Genomic DNA, 19,359 nt, shown 5'->3' on the forward strand with positions numbered 1-19,359 from the left:
GTGCAAATGAGTGTCAACGCCATGTGTTCTTTTTCTGAGATGAACAATTCCAGCAACATGCATGACACAAGTGTTTTTGCCATTTATTAGCTCTTGTTTGAATACCATAAACAAAAGAGACTATGCAGCTGTTGGAAATCCAGAGTAACACACACAAAATGCAGCAGCTCAGGCAGCATCTCTGGAGAGGAACACACAGTCGATGTTTCGGGCTGAGACCCTTCATCAGCACTGCGCATGTTTGAATACTGCCTTGCTTTGATGCACATAGACAAGGTATAACCATCTTCAACTTTGTGTAATTATAAGCACAACACATTTGCATTTTTTCCATGTTCTGCTGTTACTATCATGAAACGGGGCGGGCAAAGCATGCTAAGTTGAATTAGAAGGAAGTACATGCTGGATAGAAGTTCTCCACTTTTGACTCTATTTCAGAAGAATGAGTCCATAAAGCAGATGAAGTGATGCTTCCAGAAAACTGTGTTAAAAACCTCTTGCAGTGATTCCTTGTGACTGGGCTAATCCATTTCCAATTAATGGCCTCCTATGTGCACCATCTCTCTCCAATATTGTTTACCCCTCAATGTCCAGTGGTTTTCATTTTACCAAGACTCATTAATGCGACAGTCAGTGAAATACTAAACACAAGAGATTCTGCAGCTGCTGGAAATATGGAGTAACACACACAAAATGCTGGAGGAACTCAGCAGGTCAGGTAGCATCTATGGAGGGAAATAAAAAGTTGACTTTTTTGGACCAAGATCGCTCAGCAAGAGTGGAAAGGAAGGGGCAGAAGCCGGAATAGGAAGATGGGGGGCGGGGGAAGGAGTACAAACTGTAGGTGATGTGTGAAACCAGTTGAGGGGGAAGGTAGATGCGGGGGAGGGGGAGGATGAAGTGAGAAGCTGAGAGATAATAGGTGGAAGAGGTAAAGGTTGAAGAAAGATTCTGATAGGAGAGTGGGCCATGGGAGAAAGGGAAAGAGGAGAGATGCTCGATGAAGCGGTTCCCCCAATCTACATCAGTTCTCCCTGATGTAGAGGAGCCTGCACCAAGAGCACTGAATACAGTTGATGACCTCGACAGACTTTCAGGTGAACTTTACCTGTGTGCCTGTTGGAGTTGTTTACTGTATCCATCTGAAGGACCTGTTTCTGTGATGTAATGCTCTAAGAATAGAGAGCCACAAACTACTAAGATGATTTTTTTTTCACTGAATAAATGTACAGCCCATTTTTCCAAGTTAGCCAGGCAATAATTTCATGATTATCAAAGAATTCTACAAAAAATGAAACTGCTTCACAGGAAAAGTTTCATCTGCTAGCTGATAAAATAGCATTTAGAGTTTCAATCCAAGTACATCAACAATGCAATCACTCATACTATTTGTATACAATGCCAAATACTGTATATAACATGCAATTGCTATGACAGCATTTTATTATACCTACTCTATGCTCTGATCTGACACCTTTGAATTCCACGTCTGAAGTTAACTGTCCAACAGGAGCTGCAGTAGGTTTCACTGCTGATACTGGAACAAAAATAACAGTACAACAAGGCAATATTAGAAATTACGTATATGCTATACCCTCAATTATATCCTGGGCATATCATCTCATATTTTGCAGATAACACTGCAAAACTCCATTTAAAGAAACAATTGTAACCATGCTGCCATTAGCAAATTTACTAGTTACAAGTTAGTGATCCATGATTGCAAAGAGTGTTATGAGTTACTAGATACAGCAAAAGATTTGCTAAAATTAACAACCTTTTGCTTTCACTGCTTTATTACATTATCTTGTTTCAGTCAATAGTACAGTTGCTTCATTTGAAAAGCTGGGAATTCAAGCTTCACTCTGGCTTGAGTGCATAATCTTAGTGGCAGTTCAAAGCAGTAGTAAGGAGAATGCTGTATGATAAGGCACGGGATTGGGGAAAAAGTGAACTCATTATATATGGTTCAGTGTTGTTCCTTTGATGAATGACACCAAAAACATACATTGTAAAAGGAAAATAATGCTTTGCATTAATAGAGTAAGTTTCAGGAACTCAGGACATTCCAAGACAAAATATTTTTGAAGTGTGATCATATTTGAAAAATAGAATATGAGAGCTCTAATTTGCACAAAATTCTGACCTCTGCAAGGGATTGGCAGCTGTTGGCAGACCCCGAAGGGCAGCTGAAGTTCCCCAACCATATCGCAGCCACCACCCTGCCACCAGACATTGTCCTAGTGTCTGAGTCTACTAAGCAAGTGGTGCTGCTGGAGCTGACAGTCCCATGGGAAGATAGCAAGGAAGAGGCCTTTGAAAGGAAGCTCTCCAAGTACGCAGGACTGGTCAGCAACTGTCAGCAGGCTGGATGGAGAGCGAGGTGTCACCCAGTGGAGGTTGGTTGTAGGGGATTCGTAGCCCATTCTTTAGTTAGAGCCTTCAGCATTTTGGGCATCGAGGGAGAGAGGAAGAGGAGAGCCATCCGCAGTACCACCGATGCGGCAGAGAGGGCCTCAAGATGGCTGTGGCTCAAAAGAGGGGAGCCATGGAGTCATAAGTAGCTAGCCATCTGGACACAAGCTGGGGTCTGATCAGACCCGGCTGGGTCACCTGGAGGAGGTTGTATGATGTTGAAAGACCTGAAACACCCGATGATTTCAGGAACATCACTGAAGATGTGGCCAGAAGCATCAATAGATGTATGTACACAATAGAAAAATAGAATATGAGAGTTCTAATTTGCACAAAAATCACAACAAAATGTGACAATTAACCAGATAATCTTGATTTTTAATGATGTTATGTGAAGGATGGTTGACAATCTTGACAAACTGGATCACTCTGCTACACCCTGACATAATGTCACGATATTTGTTTTTAAACATCCACTTGAGAGATAAGCATTAGTCTAACATTCTTTCAAGCACCCAGCCCTCTAACGTCATAGCATTCTCTCAGGACTACACCAGAATGTCACTCTAATTGACTGTGCTTGGGACGCTGAGTGGAACTTGAAGTCACAACCTTTAATCTCAGGTGTGTGTACAACCCACTGAGGTAAGTGCATAGGATCTCATTGTGCATCTTATGGCAAGACACCGTTTAAGAAATGACATTAATATAAAGTGGAGTATGAGATTTTTGAGGTATGAAATTACTGGTGTTTTTTTAAAGCTTACCGGGTTTACTGTCCATGGGTTGTGCATGTACAGGTGGCACGGGTGGCATTGTGGTTGGAATTGCCCCTGCTGTGGCTGCTGGAGGTGGCGGTGGAGGTGGAGGCGGTGGCGGCGCTGTGGTTGGAGGTGGAACTGGAGCTTCTGCTTTAGCAGCAGAGGGGGTTGCTGGCTTGGTCTTTACAGCACCACCTGGAAAAACAAAAATAAAAATTTTAACATATTTCAACCTATGATGTTTTTCAAACATTGTGTAATATAAAGGATACTCCACCTTCTGTCTTCCTGAGTTTAAACAGAGGCGTTCCTCCTTCCACTTTACCGCCGTCAGGGACCAGGAGCTCCTCAATGATACCAGAATGCGGTGCAGGGACCTGCACTGATGTCTGTAAAGAAAAAGTATTTATTGCAGAAATTATACCCTAACCAGATCAGATTCTCAGTGTTAGCACGGAAATTCTCTGCAACCTTTTTGATTCTAGCAGTCAACTAAGAAACAAAAATATCTTTACGTTCAGTATTCAAGACGGGGGTGGGGGGGGGGGAGGAGTTGGTTCAGAAATCAGATCCAAACTAATAACACAGCAGACAGATCTTCTAAGCTTGTTTTACAAACGACAATAAAATACTCAGATGGCAAATCCACAGATAATCAGGAATTCTCAGAAAAACTGGCTTGTGGTCTCTGATAAATGAAACATTGACTCTTTATTCCCTATCACTCTACTGGCTCTGTCATCTGAACCCCTACTAAGGAGCCTCAGTCCGTTATTCAAACCTTCATAATTCTTGGTTTGAAGCAATCTGGGAATAGATTAAAGCTTTCCCCACTAGAATACTGGAATATTAAGGAACAAATTATTTGTTAGCTGACAGTTATATTGAAGAAATCTCAGAGATTTAATTTTAAAAAACAGGGAAAAAGCAATTTACAAAGAACAATCAAAAATATTACTAACTTTATCAGTTTCAATTTCACAAACTACTTCATCTTCACCTACTTCATCACCAACACCTGCAAAGAAAAACAGGAATTAATGCATATTTTGTGAGGGAAAAGAGATTGCAAGTGTCATTCTCTGAATTAAAATCAAAACCTCATACTAGTCTTAGAAATCTTCTAAAACACCAATTGATAAATTTGTAAATTCTAGTTCCAAGAATACACATTAGCTTCTTGATCCTTTTTTTTTTACATACAAACTTAAGAAATTGGAGAAAAGGTAGGTAATTCAGCTCCACGTTTCAATACGATCATGGCCAATCTAACTTAACACCATATCCCTCGGTTCCTCTAACATCTCAAAATTCATCATCTCAAATGCAATTAATGACTGACATTTATAGTCCACGGTAAGAGAAGAATTCTTGAGATTCACCATTCACCGAGTGAAGAAATTCCTCATTTCAATTCTACATTACTTGTACCTCATTTTAAGACAGTTGCAGACTCCACAGCTAGGGGAATCATTCTCCAGTTACCGAGTTCTCCAATGGAGAACTCTAAACATTTTTACATGTTTTAAACGGGGTGAGCTTGCCCTCCTTTGATTACTGGAAAATAGAAGTCTAGTCTACTTAATTTCTCTTCAAATGTCAGACCTGCCCTGCCACAAATTGATCTGTAAACTTCTGTTGCATCCCCACATAATAAATATATCCCTTTTAGGAAGAGAACAAAAAGTGTACATGACTCTGTATGTGGTGTGGTCTATCCAAGATCCTATATAATTGTACTCTAATAGTTTTAAACTCAAATCCTCTTATAAAGGTCACCATTCTCGTAATTGCTTTACTGGATTGTCTGCCCCACCATGGCATTTTCCCTGTATACTTTTATTACTGAGTTAAATGCATAATGCCAAAAATGACAATGATCTCAAGACACAAATACCAAAGAAACTGGTTCTGATTATCAGTAAAGAAAACTTCTGCTCATCCACAGCTAGCTATCGGACAAGTTGACAAATGAGATGTAGCAAATAGATGGAATGAAGCTGCTGCAAGGTAAAACTAAAATTCCGTGAGTTTACATGCAATCTAATTATTTTTTACAATGGTGTCACTGTGAGGAGGCACGCCAATGAGAAATAGAGGGAAGCCAATCATAGAAGCTACAGAGGAAATAGAGTGGGGACAGGACAATTTAAGCCAGAAAATCGTTTAATGGCTATCTCAGCAAACGTAAGAATGTAAATAGATAATGCCACCCAGTTGTAAAATCAAAGAACATTGGAAAAAGATCGATGTCGAAGGAGGATGAAGAAGTTGTCTTTAAGGAAAGATGTAAATAAATTTCACTATTTCTATTTAATATTTTAATTAGCTTCCAGCATCCCAACATGCTAGAAATTTTCCACAAAATCTCTTCCAACTAATTGAGAAAAGAACTGCAATTGCTGGAAATCTGAAATAAGAACAGAAAACATTAGATTGAACAACAGCAAGACAAAATTTGCACTTCAGATCAATAACCAAAGTCAAAATTGCATCTTCTGGCATATGCAGTTGCAATGAGAAGCCTACTTGCAGCAGTACATATGCACATGGCAGTAGAGACAGCAGTCATGAGAAAACCATGAGCTAAGCGTTAATTATACAAAGTTATACAAGAAAGAACATGAGTAGAACAAAAAGTGGTAATGGTGTTGATATACAGAGATAATGATTCCTTAATGGCAGAATGAATAAAGGCAATGCTTATGATAAACTGGGGACTAAAAGTGACTGAATAACTAAAAATGATGGGGGTACCAGCTGAGAGAGGTGTGAAGTCATTAATTAAAGGTGATCTGTCTGGAGGATATCAAGCAGAAGGAGATGAGCGAGGATATAAGACAGAGTAAACAAATTAAACAATGCTAGAGTATGAGATAAAATACTGGAAATAGTCAGTAAGTCAGGCAGATAAAGAAAAATAAGTTATCATAAAAGACTAAAGGCCTTTCACCAAACAGGCCAATTCTAATACAAATTGGAAGAGCTATATAACTCTGAAGTTGTTGAATTCATGTTGAGTTACTTGAGCTATTGCAAGTCTAGTGAGAAATTGTCGTTTCTCAAGCCTATATGAGGGGTGATTGATAAGTTCATGGCCTAACGTAGAAGGAGTCAATTTCAGAAAACCTAGCACATTTATTTTTCAACATAGTCCCCTCCTACATGTACACACTTAGTCCAGCAGTTGTGGAGCATACGAATCCCTTCGATGAAGTGGTCCACAGCAGGGGTGATTAATAAGTTCGTGGCCTAAGGTAGAAGGAGATGAGTTATACAGCTCTCGTTACATGCACGTGCAGTTCAACTCTGAGTGAAAATGCAGAAAGTTTGAAGTGAATAACACATCTCCTTCTACCGTAGGCCACGAACTTATCAATCACCCCTGCTGTGGACTACTTTCTGGATGTCCAAGACGCTGACTTCTACAAAGAAGGGATCTGTGTGCTCCACAACCGCTGGACTAAGCGCGTAAATGTAGGAAAAATAAATGCGCTAGGTTTTCTAAAATTGACCTCTTTCTACTTTAGACCACGAACTTATCAATCACCCCTCGTATTAGGATTCCTTTGAAATGTAAAAGGTCAGTGGAATTTTATAAGGAATGCATCTGACAGTGATAGATATTAAAGATCTTTCAAACACTGAATCTAGTGGACTTCAACATCTTTCAACTATTCAACACTACATATAATGAAGCAAACATTCATATTGCTCTAAAATATACTGTACCTTTTTCCCACCTGACATCTCCCTCTGTGACAGACTCTGCAAATGCTGGTGTATTCACCGTCATCACTTCATCATCTATGAAAGTAATCAGAATCAGATTTATTTTCACTGGCATTAGTTATTTTGTGGCAGTAAATCAGGAACAGATCAAAAGTGCATTAACTACAAATTGTGCAGATTGACATAGTTTTGCTCTTTAAAGTTATCACTCAACAAAGAAATTTCCAGGTATAATCAACCATACATGAATACAGCCAAACGAGACAGCATTACCCTGGGTCCAAGTGCATAACACAGTACCAACAATTATACACAGCACAAGGCACATACAGCACGAAAAAAAAGATAGCAAGCCCATACAAGATATCAGTAAAATACCGTCACACAGGAAAAAAAAAACATAGTCCAAGATCCTGAGTCCATAAATGCTGCAGTAATCTGCAGTCGAACACAATTGTCTTCTGCCAAGCGAACACTGGGTAGCAGAAACTCCAGCTTGGATGCCACGCCACCCCATCTCCAGTGGTGTGCATCGGAGCACGTCGATTCTAATGCCTCTCTCCTGGGCGGTTTTAAACAGGCAACACCTCAGCATGAGGCCTAGACCTCGCTACGACCAAGGCAATGCTGCTCCACTGCTGTCAACCAATAAATCAGTGAATCGGACTTGCAGCATTCCACAGTAACAATGTCCAACAGGTTCTTGCGATGACAAGAAAAGCAACTAAATCGATCACTCGCTGTTAGACTGCACACTCCCCTTACGCACCAACTCTGTCACAGGCAGCAGCATGATCCAACTTCTTCAGTTTCTCCGTCAAAGAGCAACTCACTGACGGGGGAGACCTGCAGTACACTATGTCCAGCAGGGTCTTGCAATCGTACAAAATATATTTTAAAGAAGACAATAACACCCTTTGTTCACCCTGTAGAAGCTGCTGCGACTGAGCCTGTCGCCATCTTAGCAGAATCAAACAAAGATGGCAGAAGCAAGCTGTATGCAGAAGATTCAAAGCAACTGAATGAATAAACGTAATACAAAGCATACTCAGACTTCGTGCTAACCCAGCATGTCAAACACCCAAATAAAATGTTTTCCTTCAAGAACAGCTTGCCAAGAACTCTACACAGTGAGAAACTATATAAAAAGATTTTAAAAACAACACTTTCAACTGACTGCAGTTAAACAATGCAACTGAAGTACAACTGAAATACATAAAATTAAGTAAAACAACTCATGACCATAAACTATTTATTTAGTGTGCTTTGTTAAAGCAAATGATCAGATATTGTCTTTAGGTCACATTAACTGCTCCCCATTTTGAAGGCTGGAAGGATATCTGATTAGAATAAATAATAATTGTGGATCAGAGTACACAGATGGCCTCTTCCGAATAGCCCTTCACATAAAATAATTCAATACTTACTGAAAACTGCTGAGGTTCTGAAGTGTCGTATATGGAAGATGCTAAATTTGGAGCCATTTTCACTACAAATAAATGAACATAATTAGAAGTATGCTCTATAAAAGGTACAGATCCATTATACAATTAAAGTTTGGAGTATTGTGACCGGTTCTGCTCGCCTCATCATAGGAAAGATATGGGAGCTTTAAAGAGGGTTCAGAGATTTACCAAGATACTGTCTAGATTAGACACAATGTCTTATGAGGAACAGATATGCTAGCAATGGCTTTTCTCCTTGGAGCGAGTGAGGATGAGCTAAGACTTGATAGAGGTGTATAAGAAGATAGAATGAACAGCTGGCAGCTATTCCCTGTCACGGCAATAGATAATACGAGAGGGCATAATCTTAGGGTGATTGGAGGAAACAGTGGGGGGGAATGTCAAAGTGGTAAGTGCATGCACATTGCCAGGGGCTGGTGGTAGAGGCTGATACATGAAGGACATTTAAGAAGCTCTTGGATAAATACATGAATGAAAGAAAAATGGGGTCTATGTGGCGAAGGGTTAAATTTATCCTGGAGTAGGTTAAGAGGTCAGTACAACATTGTGGTTCAATGTTAAGATTCACTCACAACAATGGAAATTCAACATATTTCATAACCCCAAATTTTATACAGGGCTCATCAGGAGTGCAAATTATATTGCTGGACACATGTGCCTAGAATAAATTAATAATTTTTAAAGGGTTTTGATAGATACTTGCTTATGCATAATCATATCTTAGGGTTTTAAGAAAACAATGTCATGTACATCAATTGTAGGTATAAATTTAAAAAGTACCAGCTGCTCTTTTACATAATATAGCTACTTAAAAAATTAAATCTCTCCATACAGCTGCAGTCATTGTGCTTCCTCTGAATGTTCATGATTCATAAGACCATAAGATATAGGAGCAGAATTAGGCCATTTGGCCCATCAAGTCTGCTCCGCCATTCAATCGTGGCTGATTCTTTTTGCCACCCCTTCACATCTGTTTTAAATGGACGCTGCTCAATCCTAATTATACCTATCGTCCTAGACAGCCCCACCATGGGAAACATCCTTTCCACATATACTCTGTCTTGGCCTTTCAACATTCAAAAAGCTTCAACGAGATCACCACTCATCCTTCTAAATTCTAGTGAGTACAAACCGAGAGCCATCAAATTTTCATTCCCAGAATCAGCCTTGTGAACCTCCTCTGAACCCTCTCCAATGCCAGCACATCTTTTCTTAGATGAAGAGCCCATAACTGTTCACAATACTCAAGGTGAGGCCTCACCAGTGTCTTATAAAGCCTCAGCATCACATCCCTGCTCTTATATTCCAGACTTTTTGAAATGAATGCTAACATTGCATTTGCCTTCCTTACCACTGACTGAACCTGCAAGTTAACCTTAAATGTATTCTGCACAAGGACTCCCAAGTCCCTATGCATCTCAGATTTTTGGATTTGCTCACTGTTTAGAAAATAGACTGCACGTTTATTTCTACCACCAAAGTGCATGACCGTGCATTTTCCAACATTATATTTTACCTTTCTATGCATATAAAACACTTAAGAAACATATGTTTCAGTGCCGAGCCTCAGGAATAGAAATTCCCGAGTTCAATCCAGTGACAGATCGCTCCTGAGCACGCTTTCCATCCGTGCTGGGTTGATGTGGAGGATCAAAAACCCAAAACCCCAAAACCCAATAATTAAACCACTGCGTTGCTGAGTAATAATTGTAGCTTTCATCGGGGCAGGGCCTTTCTCACTTTATCCTTTACTTTTTCAAATGACTGATGGCGTTTCACCTCTTTCCGATCACTATTATTACTTTATTTTAAATCGTGATCGTGATTATTTTCGTGAACAGAAATATTGCCGATTCAGAGCTCCCGCCGCCGGGTCCTAATGTCCACCACACTGAGACAAGGTTAAATAAGGTCCGGGGTTCCGCTGGGTCCTAAGATCCACCAAATTTAGACAGGTTGAATAAGGGACTTGAGCATCCGCGTGTTTTGGTATCCACGAGGGGTCCTGGAACCAATCCCTCACGGATAAGGAGGGCCGACTGCATTTGCTACCCTTTTTGATTCTGCATCCCTAATCCATTGATTAGGCAGGCTGCAATTTTGTCCTATCATCTGCCTACCCTTCCTGACAGTCTGACTGCACACAAGCTTTACTTTTTTACCACCCATCCTATTCTGAGTCTCTTCAGTCCAGTAGCCATCCTCCTGCCAAGTTAGTTTAAACCCTCCTCAACAGCTCTAACAAACCTGCCCGTGAAAATACTGGACCCCCCTCAGGTTCAGGTGCAACTCATCCTTTGTGTACAGGTCATACCTCCCCCAGAAGCAATCTCAGTGATCCAAGAAGCTGAAGCCTTGCCCCTTGCAGCAGCTTCTCAGCCACACATTTATCTGCCAAAGGGTCTACCTGACGAAGGGTCTCGGCCTGAAACGTCGACTGCGCCTCTTCCTATAGATGCTGCCTGGCCTGCTGCGTTCACCAGCAACTTTGATGTGTGTTGCTTGAATTTCCAGCATCTGCAGAATTCCTGTTGTTTGCATTTATCTGCCAAATTATCTTGTTCGTATCTCACTGGTACGCAGCACAGACAGCAATCCAGAAATTACTACCCTGGATGTCCTGTTTCTCAGCTTACTACCTGGTTCTCTAAATTGTCTCTTCTGAACCTTTTTGCTTTTCCTTCCTATGTCATTGGTACCAATATGTACCAAGACATCTGTCTGCTTTACCTCTCCCTCCAAAATGTTGACGCAATTCACTTTGTTTGAAAAAATACATTTGCAGTGTTAATAAACAGTGTAACATTCTTCTCCACGATCTCTGAACAGACTGAACGTACAAAGATTACAAATGGAAGTCCTGTAACTAATGCTAATGTATCCATGCAAAGTATTGTTATTTTGTTATTCCATACATGTACCAATTGCTTTCAGAAATTTGTACTTCCTGCCCTGCTTGTTTCTTTTGGTAAATATTTTCTCTTGTTTATGAGTGGGTCGGTGGACAATATGTGAGTAGCAGTGCAATAATTATCTGGATTTTTTTTGTGCGTAGTACACAGAACTAAGCTTTTATTACAGGGAAAATATCCAACAGCATTCTTATTACAAAGAAAAACATCCTCTTTAATTTAGAAACCCAAGGAAAAGATCCAATATCCCTTTGGGCAGACCACATGACAAAAGTTAATAACAAATAATCAGTTCAGAGCTTGCTTCATAAATGCCTGACAAATGCAGCTGATCGGAAGGAACATTTTAAATTTGGAATGGGGGTGGGGGGGGGAGAAGAGAGTTGGTAAAAATAGAATCAGAAATTTTTAAAAAATCACTAAAACTGAAAGCAACAACATTCATTTTCAATCTATAATATTTTTGTACTTACGGAAGCTGCCTGCTTTTATCATAAATGGATCGATGACATACTAAAAGACCTAGAAAAGACACATTTAATTGTGGCAAACATGCAATATGTATCAAAGCACAAGAAAGAATGGAAAACTATTGTCAATGGATATTTGTCTACTCACTTCAGCAAGCATCTGTAAGTACTTAAAGGTTTGCCACATTTTAAATGAAAGTAGAATGCATTATAATGATATACAACTTCATATCACTTATGATTTACAGAAAGATGAGTGCAATCTGTGAATAAGAGTAGAAAATAATGGAGACCAGTGCTACTAGAATATTATCAAACTTTAAGCGTAAACAGCACTGAAAAAGGCTAAGATATATGCTTCTGTTTATGCTCTGAAAAGTTCCCCATCATGCTATTTGATTTCCCTTTGGGTAGGGTACATGACAAAACCTGACTGTCATTTTTTTGGTTACTCTCACACTCTCGTCATAAGGCATTCATGCATTTTACCTCAGTTTATTCCCATACAGTAGCATATTTGGCTTTCTAATTTTTGAACAATTAATTTTTCATCTGACTTAATGAAGTTGAACTCTCTCCACACAAATGAAAATCCTTCAATAAATTCTTTATGTGAAGATGCATCACTTTGATGGCTGCAGCTCAAACTGTGATATTTTCCAGAATGCAATGTGTAGTAGCCAGGCTTTTATTCACTGTCATTCCCAATACAAAGGGAGCGAGAGTCACCTGTGCCACATGCTCAGATTACACCTTACTCAAGCTTGGTATCTTCTTTAATACCAAAAGCTGGAGCAATCTTCACCCAATTGTTAAGATAGAATACAAGTATATTCAGTTATTTGACAGAAACATTACACAACTCATTATTACACTAACTCTGAAACTAAGAAGAAATTGTTATGGATTATCAGAATATCTCAATCATTACAACATAGAAGTTAAAATTTCGAACCAGTTACATCAAAGAGGAATAAAGAGTTAAGAAAAATATCAAAACCTACAATGCAAGTCATCATCTGAAAATTCAGTAAGAAATATACAATACAATAGCTTAACTTATGAAGCCATATCCACTTTCCGCTGTCTTATTAAAAAGTAAGCATTTAACTTCCACTTATTTCCATTTAAATGCAACCAGCTCACCTTCTAACTTCCAGATCTTTATAACCTGCAAACATGGAGTCATACTTCCAAAGACTTTCCAAGAATCATTGGATTCTCCTGCTACCTGGGGGGAGGAGAAGCTGGCAGTGCGATGCAACACACGCGGCCGCTCCAAATTGATATCGTATTTGTGAACTAGGATGCCGTGCACAATCCTGATTTGATGGAGACAGCCATGAGAAGCACAGAGGAACATCTGGAGAAACTTCTGAAATGCCTGCTTCGCTGCTGTTACTACTGTGCGATTGAGAATCTCCGGAGGGGAAGGTCCCAAATCCTCGGCTTTGCTATTGCCGGGGCCGGGGTCGAAGCACTCGGCAGAGATGGTGCTCGGTGCTCAGTGTCAGAGAGCTGGTCGGAGGCTCAAAGTTTTCGGACGGACTCGGAGTTGGACTGTGGTCGGGTGCTTCCAGGATGCTGCATCGGCAAGTTTGCGGCGCTGGAAGCTCATGGCAGGAAGTTTTCTTCCTTCAACCGTCTGTGTGAAATGATGGGACTTTCAAGAGACTTTGAGACTTTTTACTGTGCCCATGGTCTGTTCTTCTATCAAATTACGGTATCGCTTGCACTGTTGTAACTATATATTATAACTATGTGGTTTTTGTCAGTTTTTTTAGTCTTGGTTTGTCTTGTGTTTCTGTGATATCATTCTGGAGGAACAAATTGTATCATTTCTTAATGCATTCATTACTAAATGACAATAAAAGAGGACTGCATGTCCTCATAATCTAACCTAATCTAATCTACCTTTCGTCCTTTTTGAAAATACTGTGAGACAGATGACTAGTTTTTCAAGACCGGCACAACCAACCACAGTGCTGGCGTCAGCTAACACCTCAGATGAGCGCCACTACACTGATTATGAACATTCAACCAACATAGAGGGAAAAACTGAGCCTTTGTTCTGACACAGGATCTTCAATCAGAAACACCATGTCTTTGTCAAGAGCTAGTTCGACTATATCTCTTCCCACCCTATCACTTGAAGAAAAAAATTCCCTTCTCTCAGTTCCTCTATCTCCCCCTCATCTGTTCCCGCTTTCTACTCCTGATCCCGAGATGTCATTTTTTTCCTGCAGAAAATGGAGATTCCCCCCACCTCATCTAACTGCATGAAGGGTCTCAACACAAAACATCAAGCGTCCATTTCCCTCCATAGATGCAGCATGACCCGCTGAGTTGCTCCAGCATTTTGCTTTTAACTCTTTCTTTCTACAGATACTGACTGATCTGCAAACCATTTCTAGAAATTTCTGTTTTTAAACCAGGCCAATAGAACTGGTTGGTTCAAGCAATACACATCAAAGTTGCTGGTGAACGCAGCAGGCCAGGCAGCATCTCTAGGAAGAGGTACAGTCGACGTTTCGGGCCTCGACCCTTCGTTTCCAGCATCAGCAGAATTCCTCGTGTTTACGTTTTTAAAAGAACTGGTTGGTTATTGTGCACCTTTAAGAAGAACAGTCATTTTACTCAACTACACTAAATCACAATTTTTTACTTTAGCAAACCTTTCTATATTGAGGTTTTTGTTTACTCTAATTAGTGGTACAAAATACAAGTTGGGACATTGACCAAGTAGGTGAGAAAATATCAAAATGTTATAAATGCAGAGTCAGCATAATTTAAGGAATGCCAGGTAACTGAACTATAGACACATTTACATGCAGGAATACAAAACTTACCAGAAACACCTCTTGGTCCTTGTGAACCATTACCCTGTGAAGAAAGATAAAGAGAAACAATACAGCTTATTCTCAATACAAAAATTAGTTCATTATAGCCATCTAAAAATCATTTTAGTCAAAGAGTAACACTGCCCAGAAACAGGCCCTTCAGCTCAACCCACCCATGCTAACCAACGTCCATCTGAAATAGTCCCATTCTGCACCCCTCCAAAGCCTCCACATCATTCCCGTAACATGGTGACCTGGACTACACACAATACTCCAAATGTAACCTAACCAAAGTTTAATACAGCTGGATTCTCAAGTTAACCTATAAAGGAAGGTATGCCATTCACCATCTTTATCACCCTATCTACTTGTGATAGCAATTTCCGACACAGCTATGGTCTTGCTCCCCTCGTGATTCATGAGAGTTTGCATTCAATATCCATGATATCTTTTGTTTTTCACTCTACCGATGTCCTATTATTACAAAAGCACCTCACTTGCCAAAGGGTCTATATACAAAATACTCCTCTTCACCCTCTCCGTTCCATCAGCAGGCTATTTTTTTGCTGTTTAACTGCAAGTCTAATTTCCCTTATGATAATGCTGCAAATCGTGATGAGAAGGTTACCAGGAATTGTGGGTTTAAAGGCTGGTCTCCATTTACCATAGTAACAATCAACTCTTAACCTGCTGCTGAGGCTGAGATGTCTTAGAGTGCACCTAATGTTTCTTATCTCATAACAACCAGATGGCTACTGTAATGTTACTTCCAATTTATTAGATCTCAAAGACCCTAAGTCTTAATAAAACAAGTTAACTTCTCAATTTATAGTTGCTGCTTAGAGAGTGCCACATTGAGGTGTTGTACTCTATCTCATACCAGTTGGTCATTCTGCGATCAATCAACAGCAGCAATTCAGTCCCTCAAATAAGACCATAAGACAAAGGAGCAGAAGTCAGCCATTCAGCCCATCGAGTCTGCTCTGCCATTTTATCATGAGCTGATCCATTCTCCCATTTAGTCCCACTCCGTCGCCTTCTCACCATAACCTTTGATGCCCTGGCTACTTAGATACCATCAACCTCTGCCTTAAATACACCCAATGACTTGGCCTCCACTGCCTCCCGTGGCAACAAATTCCATAGATCCCCTCTGGCTAAAAAAATTTCTTTGTAGCTCTGTTCTGAATGGGCGCCCTTCAATCCTTAAGTCATATCCTCTCGTACTAGACTCCCCCATCACGGGAAACAACTTTGCCACATCCACTCTGTCCATGCCTTTCAACATTCGAAATGTTTCTATGAGGTCTCCCCTCATTCTTCTAAACTCCAAGGAATACAGTCCAAGAGCAGTCAAACATTCCTCATATGTTAACCCTCTCATTCCTGGAATCATTCTAGTGAATCTTCTCTGAACTCTCTCCAACGTCAGCACATCCTTTCTCAAATAAGGAGCCCAAAACTGCACACAGTACTCCAAGAGAGGTCTTACCAGTGCCTTATAGAGCCTCAACATCACGACCCTGCTCCTATACTCTATTCCTCTAGAAATGAATGCCAACATTGCATTCGCCTTCTTCACCGCCGACTCAACCTGGAGGTTAACCTTAAGGGTATCCTGTACGAGGACTCCCAAGTCCCGTTGCATCTCAGAACTTTGAATGCTCTCCCCAGTTAAATAATAGTCTGCCCATGTACTTCTTCTACCAAAGTGCATAACCATATACTTTCCAACATTCTATTTCATTTGCCACTTCTCTGCCCACTCTCCCAATCTATCCAAGTCTCTCTGCAGACTCTCTGTTTCCTCAGCACTACCGGCCCCTCCATCTATCTTTGTATCATCAGCAAACTTAGCCACAAAGCCATCTATTCCATAGCAAACTTAGCCACAAAGCCATCTATTCCATTAAGTCACAATCAATCTACTTGCTTGTATTTTCTTTACATTCTCAAAGCCTTTAACAGACTATTTACTATCCCTCATGGTTGGCAATATTTCCTTAAGGCCGTATACTCTGTCAATACTTCTCTTCTACAATAGCTTTTTAACCCTCTAATCACAGTACCCCGAATTATCTACATGCACGTTGAGACTGATAGCTTTTGGGGCATTAAGGAATCAGGAATATGGAAAGTAACACCAAAGTAAAAGAACAGCCATGGTGTTACAAACTTGTGGAGCAGAGTCAAACAGCTGAATGACCTTGTGCTACTTCTATTTGTTCTTTAGGCTGACAGAAAAGTAATACAATTTCCTTAATGTCTGCATCCAAACCTATGACTTATATTCATCAATCTTTCATAGTACTGCAAATAGTGAATTACTAGCAAATTTAGACTTTATCTGTGTGATGGCATTGGGTTTGCTGACTGTGGTGGAACAAGCAGGTATGGCACCCTTAATCATACAAAAATTCATCGCCATGGCCAGAATTGAGGTACAAGGGGAGAATCTAAGCCAGGCTGAAACGCAGAGTGATGTGCCCCCACACAACATTTTGCTAGCAAATGGGCAGTTGCTGCAGAACAAAATTGAGGATCTGAGGGCAAGATTGCTGTATCAGAGATTACTGCTCTGTTCTATGTCTGAGCAAAACTTGGCTCTCTCCCAGCATGCTAGATACAGCAATCAAACCAGAAGGCTTCTCAATTCTCTGTATGGACTGAACTATTGAATCAGAAAAGACAAAAGGTGGAGGCGTGTGTTTCAGGATAAACTCTCAGTGATGCTCCATTGTGGTGGTTTTGACAAACTCGTGTTTCCCCGTCCTTGAACACCTAACGGTCAAATGTCATCTGTTCTATTTACCTCAGGAGTTTTCCTCCATGATCCCAACCGCAGTTTACATACCACCAGCGGCCAACTATAATCAAGAGCTTGAGTTAATGCACAATGCCTTCTCCAAACAAGAAACACTCCATCCCAATGCATTTCAAATCATAGTAAGGGATTTCAATCAGGCTTGTTTGAAGAAAACCCTGCCCAGTTACCATCAGCAACTAATCTGTTGCACCAGAGGTCCCAAAACACCAGACCACTGCTGTACGAAGATAAGGAATGCCTACTGTTCTATGCTCAAACCACATTTTGGTAAATCAGATCACTTGGCTGTACTTCTCCTACCTGAATACAGGCAGCAGCAAAAGAGTAAAGCTCCAGAGATTTGGACAACAAAGAGGATCACAGGAGATAGAGAAGCAGCTATTGGATTGCTTCAAGTCAGTGGACTAGACTGTGTTCAAGGACTAGTCTATGATCTGAATGAATACACCATGATTGTCATGGACTTTATTAAATCAGAAGCCCTGGATTAACCATGAGATCTTGAATCTGCTGAGAGCCAGATCAGAGGCGTTCAAGTCTGGTGACCAAGAAAGCTACAAGACGTCTAGGTATGATCTCCAGTCATCTCTCTGGTGAAATGGCAATTTCGAATTAAACTTGAATCAACGAAGGATGCTCAACAGTTGTGACATAGATGACAACAGGGCTTCGCTTCCAGATGAGCTCAATGCCTTCTATGCTCATTGTGACCCTCAAAACATGGAGGAACCATCACAAACTTGCACAGCCCCTGATGATACTATGATATCAGTCTCTGAGGACAACATGCGAGCAGCCTTCAGGAAGGCAAACCCACAAAAAACAGACCACCCCAGACAGGGTACCTAGATAAAGTGTTCACTGAGATCTTTAACCTCTCACTTCAGCAGTCTGAGGTACCCACCTGTTTCAAGCAGGCTTCAATTATAAGAAGAACATGGTGACCTGCCTCAAAGACTATCGTCAAGTAGCACTTACATCCACAGTGATGAAGTACTTTGAGAGGTTTGTGATGAAAAATATCATATCCTGCCTGAGAAACAATTTGAATCCACTGCGATTTGCCAACCACAGCAGATTCCATTTCACTGGCTCTTCACTCAACCCTGGAACATCTGGATAACAAAGATGCATATCTTTGCATCTTTATCAACTACAGCTCAGCATTCAATACCTGTACCATCATCCCCTCAAAGCTCACCAATAAGCTCTACGACCTTGGGCTCAATACTTGCTTGTGCAACTGGATCCTTAAATTCCTCACTTGCAGACCCCAGTCAGTTCAAATTGGCAAAAAACATCTCCACAAACTCTATCAGTACACATGCACAAGGCTGCGTGCTTAGCCCCCGTTCAACTTTCTTTACACTTATGACTGTGTAGTCAACCACAGCTCCAATGCCATAATCAAGCTTGGTGAAGACACCATCACTGAATCAAAAGTGGTGATGAATCAGTATATAGGATAGAGAACAAAAGTCAAGCTGAGTGGTGCCACAACAACCTCTCAATGAATGTCAGCAAGACCAAGGAACTGAGTCTTGACTTTAGGAGAAGGAAACCAAAGATCCATGAGCCAGACCTCATCTGAGGATTAGAGCTGGAGTGGGTCAGTAACTTTACATTCCTTGGTGTTATTATTTCAGAGGACCTGTCCTGGGCCCGGCACACAGGTGCAATTACGAAAAAAAGCACAGTTGCATCTCTACTTCCCTCAGAGTTTGCAAAGATTTGACATGACATCTAAACTTTGACAAACTCGTATAGATATTTGGTTGAGAGTATATTGACTGACAGCATCACAGGCTGATATGGAAATATCAATGCCCTTGAACAGAAAATCCTACAAAATACAGTGGATAAGGCCCAGTCCATCACAGGTAGAGCCCTCCCCATCACCAAGAACATTTTATACGAAACACTGCGGCAGGAAAAC

General features: G+C 40.6%; 1 protein-coding gene across 2 annotated transcripts in view; it reads right to left on the reverse strand.

Annotated features, from left to right (window-relative positions):
• The window catches only part of dlst (dihydrolipoamide S-succinyltransferase), a 64,434-nt gene that overhangs the window by 37,164 nt on the left and 7,911 nt on the right, over positions 1-19,359 (reverse strand). Inside the window, exons 2-10 of one of the 2 annotated variants that reach the window (XM_063043913.1) lie at positions 14,606-14,639; positions 12,903-13,573; positions 11,760-11,808; positions 8,336-8,397; positions 6,909-6,983; positions 4,139-4,194; positions 3,454-3,565; positions 3,183-3,371; positions 1,455-1,537 (exon numbers count right to left, since the gene is read on the reverse strand). In XM_063043913.1, the coding sequence (XP_062899983.1) occupies positions 1,455-1,537; positions 3,183-3,371; positions 3,454-3,565; positions 4,139-4,194; positions 6,909-6,983; positions 8,336-8,397; positions 11,760-11,808; positions 12,903-13,119 (843 nt within the window). In that variant the 5' untranslated portion in view covers positions 13,120-13,573; positions 14,606-14,639. The remainder of the gene's footprint in view (positions 1-1,454; positions 1,538-3,182; positions 3,372-3,453; positions 3,566-4,138; positions 4,195-6,908; positions 6,984-8,335; positions 8,398-11,759; positions 11,809-12,902; positions 13,574-14,605; positions 14,640-19,359) is intronic. The other variant, XM_063043922.1, reaches the window with a different exon arrangement.

This window comes from Mobula hypostoma, chromosome 1 (genome assembly GCF_963921235.1).
Source record: "Mobula hypostoma chromosome 1, sMobHyp1.1, whole genome shotgun sequence".
In the NCBI taxonomy this organism is placed as follows: domain Eukaryota; kingdom Metazoa; phylum Chordata; class Chondrichthyes; order Myliobatiformes; family Myliobatidae; genus Mobula; species Mobula hypostoma.